Source organism: Schistocerca nitens, chromosome 11, assembly GCF_023898315.1.
Source record: "Schistocerca nitens isolate TAMUIC-IGC-003100 chromosome 11, iqSchNite1.1, whole genome shotgun sequence".
Taxonomy (NCBI): Eukaryota; Metazoa; Arthropoda; class Insecta; order Orthoptera; family Acrididae; genus Schistocerca; species Schistocerca nitens.
In genome coordinates, this window is record NC_064624.1 from 68067122 (window position 1) to 68080036 (window position 12915).

The window sequence follows — 12915 nt, forward strand, 5'->3', positions numbered from 1 at the left end:
CAAACTGGGGATATTGTTTCATTGCCCTCGGTCCTGGTTTCCCATTATAAATTCTGTATCCTTGTGATTCGAATGGGTCCTCTGTGGTGTTTCTCATTTCTTGTATCCCTGTTATTAAAATTTTTTGTTTATTTAGTTCATCTGTGAGCTGCTTGAGTTCTCCGGTCTGAAGTAGTGAGTTTATGTTGTGTGTTGCTATATAATTTATTTGCTCATGTTTAATCTTCTTTTTGTGTTTTAGTGTGCATTTGGATGGTTGCAAACGCTCCGATTCGTTGCTGTCTTCTAGTTGACTACCCACCGAATCCGATGTAGCCTTCTCCTGTCTTTTTTGGAGCAGGACGGTGGAATTTTTTTCCTAAAAGACCTTTCCATTTTTTACTGTCGAAGGTTATCAACCTTAGTTGGAGCAAGCTCCGATTTACAACTCCGGTTGTTAACCGCAGAGGGTGTGTTTGGTCCGCGAGAGCTATTTTATTTCACTCAAGTCCGCCAGTAAACCGGTGAGGACTTCCCTATCCGCCACCTGGGACGCGCCACGTAGGAGTATCACCTCTCCTCCTACTATGACAGCATAGTAGGTTCGTGGCATGTTTGTCATTAAGGGCATATCCAGCATGGGTACTAGAGGAGGTGTATGACGTCGGCAGGGGAATGTGTCTGAAAGAATATGGACAAACCCAAACGAAAACACAGGTGCAAAAGAACTAGTAGCAGGTGGTGTCAAAACACCGATATTCGCATTGAGAACATCTACAAACTAGAGCATCTCAAAAATAACAAAAAAAATAATTAATACTGTAGAATAAGCGATATCTGCCTCAGAACAATCGAAGTCGTTCCCCAGAGATCATCATCATCGTCATCATCATTATCAGCTGCTGGGTTCAGATCCCACAGCGAGTAACGCCTGCTCACACCTAGAAAAGAAGAAGTAGAACCCATAAGAATCACTTACACTACCAGCCATTAAAATTGCTACACCAAGAAGAAATGCAGATGATAAACGGGTATTCATTGGACAAATATATTATTCTAGAACTGACAGTGATTACATTTTCATGGAATTTCGGTGCATAGATCCTGAGAAATCAGTACCCAAAACAACCACCTCTGGCCGTAATAACGGCCTTGATACGTTTGGGCATTGAGTCAAACAGAGCTTTGATGGCGTGTACAGGTACAGATGCCCATGAAGCCTCAACACGATACCACAGTTCATCAAGAGTAGTGACTGGCGTATTGTGACGAGCCAGTTGCTCGGCCGCCATTGACCAGACGTCTTTAATTCGTGAGAGATCTGGAGAATGTGCTAGCCAGGGCAGCAGTCGAACATTTTCTGTATCCAGAAAGGCCCGTACAGGATCTGCAACATGCGGTCAGGAATTGTCCTGCTGAAATGTAGGATTTCGCAGGGATCGAATGAAGGTAGAGCCACGGATCGTAAGACATCTGCAATGTAACGTCCACTGTTCAAAGTGCCGTCATTGCGAACAAGAGGTGACCGAGACGTATAAGCAATGGCACCCCATACCATCACGCCGGGCGATACGCCAGTATGGCGATGACGAATACACGCTTCCAATGTGCGTCCACCGCGATGTCGGCAAACACAGATGCGAGCATCGTGATGCTGTAAACAGAACCTGGATTCATCCGAAAAAATGACGTTTTGCCATTCGTGCACCCAGGTTCGTCGTTAAGTACACCATAGCAGGCGCTCCTGTCTGTGATGCAGCGTCAAGGGTAACCGCAGCCACAGTCTCCATGCTGATAGTCCATGCTGCTGGAAGCGTCGTCGAACTGTTCGTGCAGATGATTGTTGTCTTGCAAATGTCCCCATCTGTTGACTCAGGGATCGAGATGTGGCTGCACGATCCATTACAGCTACGCGGCTAAGATGCCTGTCATCTCGACTGCTAGTGATACGGGGCACTTGGGATCCAGCACGGCGTTCCGTAGTACCTTCCTGAACCCACCGTTTCAAAAGTCTGCTAACAGTAATTGGATCTCGACCAAAGCGAGCAGCAATGTCGCGATACGATAAACCGCAATCGCGGTAGCCTACAATCCGACCTTTATCAAAGTCGGAGACGTTATGGTACGCATTTCTCCTCCTTACACGAGGCTTCATAACAACGTTTCACCAGGCAACGCCGGTCAACTGCTGTTTGTGTATGAGAAATCGGTTGGAAACTTTCCTCATGTCAGCACGTTGTAGATGTCGCCACCGGCGCCAACATTGTGTGAATGCTCTGAAAAGCTAATCATTTGCAATCCATCACGCTTCTTCTCTCCCCACTAACATTACTTACACATAGCGCATTGCGACAGTGCCCAGCATGTTGGTACACATTTGAACATGCCTCTCTCAACTTGCAACTGCTCTCATTACTTACCAAGCGTGGACGCAAGGCAGCACAAACGGGTTTATTTCTCGTAAGAAAAGAACTTCCACATATTAAACGAGTGGTATTGTGCTGTGACAGAAATGCGCGAAATGGAATATGCTGGCTGTAAGTAGCTGCTGATCGGCTACGTTTTGAGCGACACATTGCAGAAACTTCGGAAATCATCTCGACAGTTCTCCAAAAAGAGTGTAGATGTCACGTGGTAAATAAACACAGGTGACAAAAGAACTGTAAAAAATGAATTCGGGAGTATCTAAACAAGTACAAAACTTTTATTAAGAAAATAATATTTGCACATATCTGCAACACAAGTAAATCCATTTTTCTCTCCAGCACCATGCACTTGCTTAAGGTGTCTGCCTGACATACAGTTGAATGATTCCAAATTCAGGATGGCAGTGTTCTTGAAAATATCCCACATTCATACCACCACCTCACGACCTTTGACTGCATGACGCTCTCTCTGCGATCACAGTTTCGGAGTGATGTCAGCATATCCTCATAGGTCATTCCTGTATCGTGGCGGCTACTGCGATAGTGGAATCGAGTGAATCACGCTACTGTCTTCCAAGACATGTCAGACTTTAGTGTTCTGAGCAGCTGGGCAGAAGTGACAACTGTGTAGAGACTTTTCGAAACACAGACTGAGTCTATGCGTGTGACAACAGCTACATCTTTAATCATCTTTAAACATGAAGCGGCCGCACTCGTCGTGGAGGCCTCGCCTGTGAGCAACAATGTTGTACCAGGAGGCAGGCAGCTTGGACCCTGGCAAGCAGGTCTTCAGCTGTATCTACAGGTGTTTTGTACACCTACATCTTGGCATCACTTCAGAGAATGAAGTCGAGGATTGTAAGATCCAGCGATCGCAATGGCCATCAGAGAGGACCCCCCCTTTCCAGTCCTACAATGAGTGTGAGTATTCTTCAGGTGCTTGGTGCTTGCAAACATTAACATCAAAGTGGAATGATCTTGGATAATGCCCTAAAATACCTTGACTGAGAATCTTTGCTGTTGGCCTCCGATATGGGTGGCGTGGGTGTTGTCCTCATTCTAGATCTGCCTCATCCACAAACAATACAAACTGTATGAAATTGGACAGTACAGCGCTGTGAACGATACTGGATTGACACAAGCAGACATAAGGCTCAAAATCCGTTCGTCCCAGTGCTTGCACATTTCATCTTTGATTACTCATTGTGCACTGTACACAGCAACACACCTCACCATGAACACGACACAAGCTATCTGATGCAATGGACAGCTGACAGCAGGGTCAGTGGTGTACTTGCGGCACAGGTTAACGCGCCTGTGCGATGCTAGAGTGCTGTGAGACCAATTGTGTACAGTATGTGTGTCTGGTGGACAGGTGTGTACACAGTTTATCAGATGCTACTGTTCGAGTGCACAACGGACACCCGAGATCTTTGCCAGAGTGTGAAGAACTGCAGGCATCATTGCAATACATTCATTCAGACTGACAGTCGTTGCTTTGAAGAATTACTATGAGCTACATTGTTGTTAGGTGGTGTATGCTGTGTATGCCCTTAACACAATAAATATGCACTTTCGAGTATTGGTTCCCTATCTCAATATAATCTATTGTGGAACCACTGTCACCTGTTTCAGTGTTCTGTACAAACTCCCCATCCTGGGAATGGAGATTCCCAATAATTTTTGCCTGTTATCGACACTTTGTAACTTTACTGGCAAGATACTGGTCCCAGGAATACCATGATCGGTAAAAAAATTCTACGTTATTTCCTCAGCCCAGCCCGAACTAACAAGAAAAAGCAAGCAGAGGACTTTAGTTTATGTATGTAGGGAGAGAAGATTTAATAACATATTTCTGTTTACGTACTAAATCATGAATACAACATACAATTTATTTTTGGATGCAGTAATGTTCGTATGTTATACTTTCAACAGGTGATGAATACAATGTATGTCCAAATCGAAAACGACATTTTTATGTGATATAATTACAAGTTAACAAGTTTCAGATTTTTTGCTTTACTTGTACCGGAAAACTTTGTTGTTGCCAAATCTCATGATTCCAAGTCAATGGAGGGCACCCTATAGGTTTCGATGAGTGAGTTTTCGATTATCAAAACACGAGACATAAACAGCCATATCTGTTGACTGGAGTCAGTTATAAGCTTACAATTTTTACGCCGCCATACCTTTGTATGTGACATAACTTGAACATGATACCCAGAACTGATCCAGAGAAAAAGATTCCCAACAGATGGACAGACAAACAGACAGACTGATAAAAAATAATACGAAAAGTATTTTCTAGAGTTATATAGTTACCAATTATGGATTTTAAGATTTTTTCCTTTATTTACACTGTGAAATCTGGCTTCTTCCAAAATGTCATGATTCTAAATCAACAGGGACCACCTTATAGATTTTTGTGAGTGATTTTTCAAATATGAAAATGTGTAATTAAATGGCCATATCTTTATTGCATTGGTTTAGAAGCCTACAATTTGTACAACGCCAAAGGAGCATAGACCTTAATATGTGACATAAATGTGAACTTCGTACCCGAAAATTGTCAAGAAAAAATGATCTTAACACTCGGACAGTCAATACATTCCTTTAAATCTGCAATATTCGAGACGTGTTCAGATACAGACGACATCGTGTTAAATGACGAGCAACAAACGCAAATTTTTGGCAAAAGCGATCAGCCAGGCAACAGACAAACGTTACAAAATTTTGAGTCAAACTGACATTTCGTGTGTGCACAATCAACTCAGATAATGTTTCAGATATGGAGCGGCTGATGTCTATCGTTGCGTTTGTAGAAGGTCATAACATGTGTTCAGGTTTCTCACAGCGTTGGTAACGAGTAGTATTTTGACGGATTTGTCAACAGTCTGGCCATTCTATTTTCGAAAATCGTTCAAAAGTTTGAATAGAATCTCCTCAGAGTTCCAGCCACGCCATGTGGCTTTACACGTAGGAACTCGACACTGCTGGCAGCTCCAGAACATTTCAGTTGGATACATCGTCATGGGAGTATACATTCATACATTCAGACGTCTGTAATGTCTACTACCAAGAAATATCTGCACCTCTCTTATCTGATGTCACAGTTTGAGAAATGTATTTATTTAATAAAACATCTGCTGTGCATTAATGTTTTTATGCCTGTAGAAAACTGAATGTACTACACTCACTAAGCTGGCAGTAATTTCAGTGTCAAGTAATAGTACTACATGTAACTGTATACTAACACAGGCTTGTGGATGTTATGAAAGTAATTTGAACTATTTTCTGTGTGTCTCAGGGTAACCACGCAAGTGATCAGCAACTCCACGGTTGGATTAAGGACATGGAACGTGTGAAAGACACGCTGCGCACGAAATTAACCGGATGGGTACATGACATGCAATTAGCCAGCAAACAGGTGGAGCACTACGAGGTGGAAGAAGACAAGGACAGGCCAGGGCACTTGATAATCAGGTATAAACCAGTGTACACTCAAATGTCTGTCGTACTCACTATGGTTTATTGGAGTTTATCTCACTTTTATCCATGGAAGTATTCATTAAAGTTATAGAAAACACAGGGATCATTTAATTCAGAATGGAGTAAAGAACTAGCATTAATAGTCAGTAGTGAAGGACATGGTTACAGGAACTCGTGATTTACAAAGGTTTTTGACTCCGTTTAGCCTTCGACATTTTGATTCGTATTGTGTCTTAAAATGTGCCACGTATTACGTAACAGACCAGCGGAGAAAACTGGCACAATAACTGATGTTACTGCATTTACTAGAGAAAGTATTGATGGTTACAGATACTTCCGAAGTTTTCGTAATTTGTGGAAACAATGATGTGGAACCTGACACGAAAAGTGAGCATGTCCTCGTCTTATTCGGGACCAAAAAAAAAAAAACACTTCGGGAGAAATTACGGTAATACCATGTAGTAGCGACTCTAGTCCAGATACTGGCATCCAGTCGGTGAGGAAAAGAGGCCACAAGTCATGTTCATCTCAATAGATGGAGGAAAAATCTAAGTAGCGATGAGGGAAGATGGGAAGACGTCAGCAGAGGGCAGGAAGCGGATAGCCATCGTTCTTATATTTTGTCCTGTGGTTGGTGTGTTTAAATCAGTCCGTAGCATAGAGCATAAATACTGGAAGTTGCGAGCGGGAGGAAAGCGGAATAGTCTCTCGAGTGGTTGACATATGGGGCCGTGGAATGGAATAGTGCACGAGATGTGTTGGCACTACGGAGGGTGACCAGGTGACTTCCTATGTGGGAATGGGTAAGCTCCCAGCAGGCACCCCAGGTCTTGTGGCGGTGTTGTTGGATTCTTTTAGGTGGCTTATTGTGGGATAGCTATGGAGGTGGAGAACATGGATTAGGATGGACAATTAGACTAAGTCGTGATTACTATCGATAGGATGAAAGACTTCTGCAGTTATATCTGAAGAGGTCGGTAGGGGAGTCACTTTGGAATGAGTGTGTCTGGGAAATGGACTAGGTCTTGTGAAACGAAGGTGATCAACCGACATCCACAGTGAAGTTCATCATGAGAATTGATGTGGGTAAACAGCTGTGGAGAGGCAGTGGTCAGTGTGAGGAACGAAATTATGTGCTATAGGATGATGACAGAGACAGGCAGTAGGACAGATCACGGTCAGGGTGGTAAAATACACACTCAGGATAAAGTACACTCCTGGAAATGGAAAAAAGAACACATTGACACCGGTGTGTCAGACCCACCATACTTGCTCCGGACACTGCGAGAGGGCTGTACAAGCAATGATCACACGCACGGCACAGCGGACACACCAGGAATCGCGGTGTTGGCCGTCGAATGGCGCTAGCTGCGCAGGATTTGTGCACCGCCGCCGTCAGTGTCAGCCAGTTTGCCGTGGCATATGGAGCTCCATCGCGGTCTTTAACACTGGTAGCATGCCGCGACAGCGTGGACGTGAACCGTATGTGCAGTTGACGGACTTTGAGCGAGGGCGTATAGTGGGCATGCGGGAGGCCGGGTGGACGTACCGCCGAATTGCTCAACACGTGGGGCGTGAGGTCTCCACAGTACATCGATGTTGTCGCCAGTGGTCGGCGGAAGGTGCACGTGCCCGTCGACCTGGGACCGGACCGCAGCGACGCACGGATGCACGCCAAGACCGTAGGATCCTACGCAGTGCCGTAGGGGACCGCACCGCCACTTCCCAGCAAATTAGGGACACTGTTGCTCCTGGGGTATCGGCGAGGACCATTCGCAACCGTCTCCATGAAGCTGGGCTACGGTCCCGCACACCGTTAGGCCGTCTTCCGCTCACGCCCCAACATCGTGCAGTCCGCCTCCAGTGGTGTCGCGACAGGCGTGAATGGAGGGACGAATGGAGACGTGTCGTCTTCAGCGATGAGAGTCGCTTCTGCCTTGGTGCCAATGATGGTCGTATGCGTGTTTGGCGCCGTGCAGGTGAGCGCCACAATCAGGACTGCATACGACCGAGGCACACAGGGCCAACACCCGGCATCATGGTGTGGGGAGCGATCTTCTACACTGGCCGTACACCACTGGTGATCGTCGAGGGGACACTGAATAGTGCACGGTACATCCAAACCGTCATCGAACCCATCGTTCTACCATTCCTAGACCGGAAAGGGAACTTGCTGTTCCAACAGGACAATGCACGTCCGCATGTATCCCGTGCCACCCAACGTGCTCTAGAAGGTGTAAGTCAACTACCCTGGCCAGCAAGATCTCCGGATCTGTCCCCCATTGAGCATGTTTGGGACTGGATGAAGCGTCGTCTCACGCGGTCTGCACGTCCAGCACGAACGCTGGTCCAACTGAGGCGCCAGGTGGAAATGGCATGGCAAGCCGTTCCACAGGACTACATCCAGCATCTCTACGATCGTCTCCATGGGAGAATAGCAGCCTGCATTGCTGCGAAAGGTGGATATACACTGTACTAGTGCCGACATTGTGCATGCTCTGTTGCCTGTGTCTATGTGCCTGTGGTTCTGTCAGTGTGATCATGTGATGTATCTGACCCCAGGAATGTGTCAATAAAGTTTCCCCTTCCTGGGACAATGAATTCACGGTGTTCTTATTTCAATTTCCAGGAGTGTATTATGCAGGATGATTGAACATGATTTGTAGCCAACTGGAGCTGTTTTTGAGGAACGGTATTGTTACTCCACAATGTTTATTGTGTGGGGATTTTTGATTTGCTACTCCACATCTGTCATCAGAACTGTGAGTGGGTTACTGGTTCACTGTGTATAGACACATGCAGATAGTGTGACGGGATAAAACTATCGATATTGTGTCAGGCAGTGGGAATGAAGGTAACAGTGGTTGGGAAGGTGAACTGAAAATCTGGGATGGGTAGATTTGAAGACAGGGGTGCAGTACACAAAGGAAGCAGCTAATCGGATAGCAGAGTACTTGTGGAGAGTACATGGGGGGTTTCAGGGTAGCCAGTAGTTTGAGGTACTCTCATGAACACTCGCCAGTTGGTTCACATTTAGGGAAATCAGATAGCTTTCAGAATAGTCAGTTCGACTCTAAAACTTTTATCAGTCAACTGTCGAAGTATTTGTAACATAGTTCCCAAATTTACTCTCCTCCATGAACGTTCTCAGCCTCAAATTATTCTTGAATTGAGAGCTGGCTAAGACCCAAAGTAAAAAAACTGAGATATTTAGCGAGTCTTGGAATGTTTATCGGAAGGACATATTTGACGCCGTAGGAGGGGAAGTGTTCATTGCAGCTGACAAAAAATATTCTCTTTACTGAGGTTGAATTTGAGTGCAATAGTGAAGTTACGTGGTCGCACATAACAGGACTAGGTGAAACCATATCAGTTGTTGGATGTTTTTACCACCCACCCGACTCCGCTGGGACAGATGAGGAGCCATTCAAAGAAGATAAATAGTCAGCATTGCATAAATATCCAGATCACGGGACACTAGCTGGCGGTGACCTTAACCTACCGAGTATAGACTGGGACGTCTATGGATTCACTGCAGGTCGTGCTGACAGACAGTCTTGTGAAGGACTTTTCAGCACGTTTTCCGAAAACTGTGTTGAGCAGCTAGTTCGGCAGCCAGCACAAACAGGCACGACCTTATCGATGGCGTCAGCATAGAGATGGGGATTAGTGATCATGATGTTATCATAGCGACTATGGTTACGAAAGTCAGTAAATCAGTCGAGAACGCTAGGAGAGTTGATATGCAGTTGTCAGCGTCTCACTTAGACAATAAAATACAATCATTTAATTCCAGAATTATGGCCATAGAGGAATTATGGCTAAAGTTTAAAGAGAATGTAAATCGTGATCCGGAAAAGTATGAGCCTACTAAGTGGATCAAGGGCGGAAAAGACTCATCATGCTTTAATAACAAAATTCGGAAAATGCTGAGGAACGAAAGGCTGTTAAATTCTCGGTTCAAAAGAGAACGCGCAAAAGAGGACAGCAAGATTTGTAGAGATTCGTGCGTCTGTGAAAAGATCTGTGCGCGAAGCATACAACAGCTACCACCGGAGAACCGGAAAAAGTTTTGGTCTTCTGCAAAATCGTTAAGCGGATCTAACGCTTCTATTCAGTCACACGTTGACCAGTCTGCTTTGGCGCTAGAATATTCCAAAGTAAGGCCGAAGTTAAAAATTCCTCGTTTAAGAAACCGTTCACGCAGGAGAATGGTACAAACGTGCCGTCGTTTGACCATCGCACAGAGTCCCGTATGGAAATCGTAGTTTAAATATCTGGGCGTAATGTTGCGAAGCGAGATGAAATGGAATAAACGTGTGAGGATTCTGGTAGGGAAAGGGAACGGTCGACTTGGGTTTATTGGGAGAGTTTTGTGAACGTGTGGTTCGTGTGTAAGGGAGACCCCGTATAGGACGCCAGAGCGACTTCTTGTTCATCATTGCTCGAGTGTTTGGGATCTGCACCAGGTCGGATAGAAAGAAGACATCGAAACAATTCAGGGGGAGCAGGTAGATTTCTTACCGGAGTTTCGATCAGCATGCAAGTGTTACGTACATGCTTGGGGAGCTCAGCAGGGAATTGTTGGAGGGAAGAAGACACTCATTTCGAAGAAAACAACTGAGAAAGTTTAGAGAATCGGCACTTGAAGCTGGCTGCAGAACGATCCTAATGACGCCAGCATACATTTCTGGTAGGGACCACGAAGACAAGATACGAGGAATTACGGCTCCTAAGGAGGTATATAGACAGGCGTCTGTCCCTCGCTCTGTCAGCGAGCGGAACAGGAAAGGAAACGACTAGTTGTAGAACAGGGTACCCTCCGCCACGCACCGCACGGTGGCTTGCGGATTATGTATGTAGATGTAGATACAAAGGACGATAGTTGAGAGGAATTGTTGGTTTCATGTCCGTAAATTTAGTGAAATCATTTTTGGCTTGGTTTCATTTGGAATCGTGAGGTTTTATCTATTCTATTTCATTTGTTTGGTCTTATGACTGCATGCATGAGGGTTGTGGTGCAATAGGTGGCCCCAGTTGCGTGTAGATAAGGACATTGACAGGAGTTTATGACGGCGGTGACGAAGCTACAGTGGTGGTGGATGTGGTTGGAACTTCTGGCTCCGGCAGTGATGCGGGCGATGGGGCGGGCCGCGGTTTGGGGCTGGCGACGGTGTTGGCGACAGAGCCAGCGACGCTGCTGGAGAGGGAGTCGACTGTGGCGCAGGTGGCGGCGACGGTGGTGGAGCATTTGACGGAGGCAGTGGTGAAGGAGCTGCCAGACTACGGCTCTCTGTTAGTGGTGAAGCAATGAAGACGACGACGAAGGGTGGGAGATTGTCGGCGAAGAACCACTGGGAGAGTCCAGGTGAGAGCTGAGGTGCTGGCGAAGTATAGTGGGGCGTGTCAGTAAAACGGAGGATATACTTCGTTCTGGAAATTTTGGGAGGACATTTTGAGGTTCACATGAGTAAAGCGAGTCAGAGAATATACTCCAGCCGAGAATGTGCTCATCGTGAGTAAAAGGGTGAGGGATGTTGCTCAAAACAAAGAACGTTCTCCGATTTCGTGTGAACAAAACTAGAGGAGCTTCTCACAACCGGAAAATACTGAAGCGAGATCTGTAGCATTCTTCGGGCTGAGTAAGTTCTGTTAAGTTTTACCTACATTTTGGCAATGATGGCAGAATTCATATTGCTTGGGAGGCAGAAAAAGAAATATATAGCCCAACGAAGTGCGGAATTGAGGAGCTGTAGAAGTTTATATCTCTTTGGCAATAATAACATTATCTGCGTACTACCTCTCAAAAGAAGTGAAAATTGAAACATTTTTATTGCTATTTAGTAGACCCAAGTTTTTAGACTGACGTACGAGAACATTTAGCTGTAGGCCTACACCAAACAACCGTGTCGCTGACGTTCCGAGACGTTCACCTTCATGTCTTCTCACAGCATAAGTCTTATATAGTGTGATGTTACCAGAAAAATTAATAACTGGTTTATTGCAAACCTAGCGACCTGTTACTCGTAAGGAACGCATGGTGGGGCGCTTACGTGCTTGCCACGCGAGCAGACAGTTGTGCGCCGTATATAACCAAAATTATCTCGTGTTGCAGAACTGTGACAGAGTTCCGATTTGGTGTCATTTAATCTTCAGATTTCGTTCGCATAATGTGTTCACCTAACATCTGTAACGGAAAATTTTTCCACATGTTGTAAATTCGGTAACATCGCAAGTAAATACATTTTCGTAAACTGTACGTAGTTGTCTTAATAATTTGTTGCTGCACATAAAATAAACAAAATGAAACGCAGTGCAACTCTGCCTGAACACACTGGTGCCGGTTCCAGACATGTCGCCCGTTTGAGCGAGCTGAATGACACGTGACACTGCGCGTGCTTTCTGTACCGGACACGGCAGACCACACACACCGAGAACTCAGCAGGGAGCCGAGGTAGTGAGAAAAAGGAACCCTCTCGTCACAGATTATGGCTTCGAATGTCTTGCTCGTAAGAACTTTCTCAGAGAATGTTCTTTTGCTCGGAGAATCTTCTCCAGAGAACGTCGTCTTGTTTATTCATACGACCCAGCGTGTTTACCTTCTGTTGGATGTCAATACAAAGGCGATAACCAAAGACGCATCAGGGGCCACAGAGCTCCAGCGGCAGTGGTGCAGCTTAGGTAGCGCCCTCCTAGTCCAGGCAGCGCACAATTTCGTGTCTCTTCTGTAGTTCACGTGTCGCCATTTACAGTCGGTCATTTCTAAATTCCGCCAATCCACTTCATTACTGGACTCGCATGATACCTTTAGTAATGGCTCCAGCACTACAGGCCAAAGCCGCCTATAGCACACTGACCCTGCCTCTGTACCCTAATTCACGACGATTGCCTTCCGTGGTAGCGGTCTGCCTCGCTTATCGACACTCCACGTCCCTGTGGCGAGTATTGATTGCGTCTTCTGTGGATTCGCCACTCTGTGTGCCAACGCACGTTCCCCCAAAATGAATATGGCAGTCAGTAT

The 12915-nt window shown here is 45.6% G+C and overlaps 1 protein-coding gene across 1 annotated transcript in view; it reads left to right on the forward strand.

The window, feature by feature from the left end:
* LOC126212642 (uncharacterized) overlaps positions 1-12915 on the forward strand; it is a 49820-nt gene that overhangs the window by 20749 nt on the left and 16156 nt on the right. Inside the window, exon 3 of the mRNA XM_049940068.1 lies at positions 5713-5888. Within this exon, the coding sequence (XP_049796025.1) occupies positions 5713-5888 (176 nt within the window). The remainder of the gene's footprint in view (positions 1-5712; positions 5889-12915) is intronic.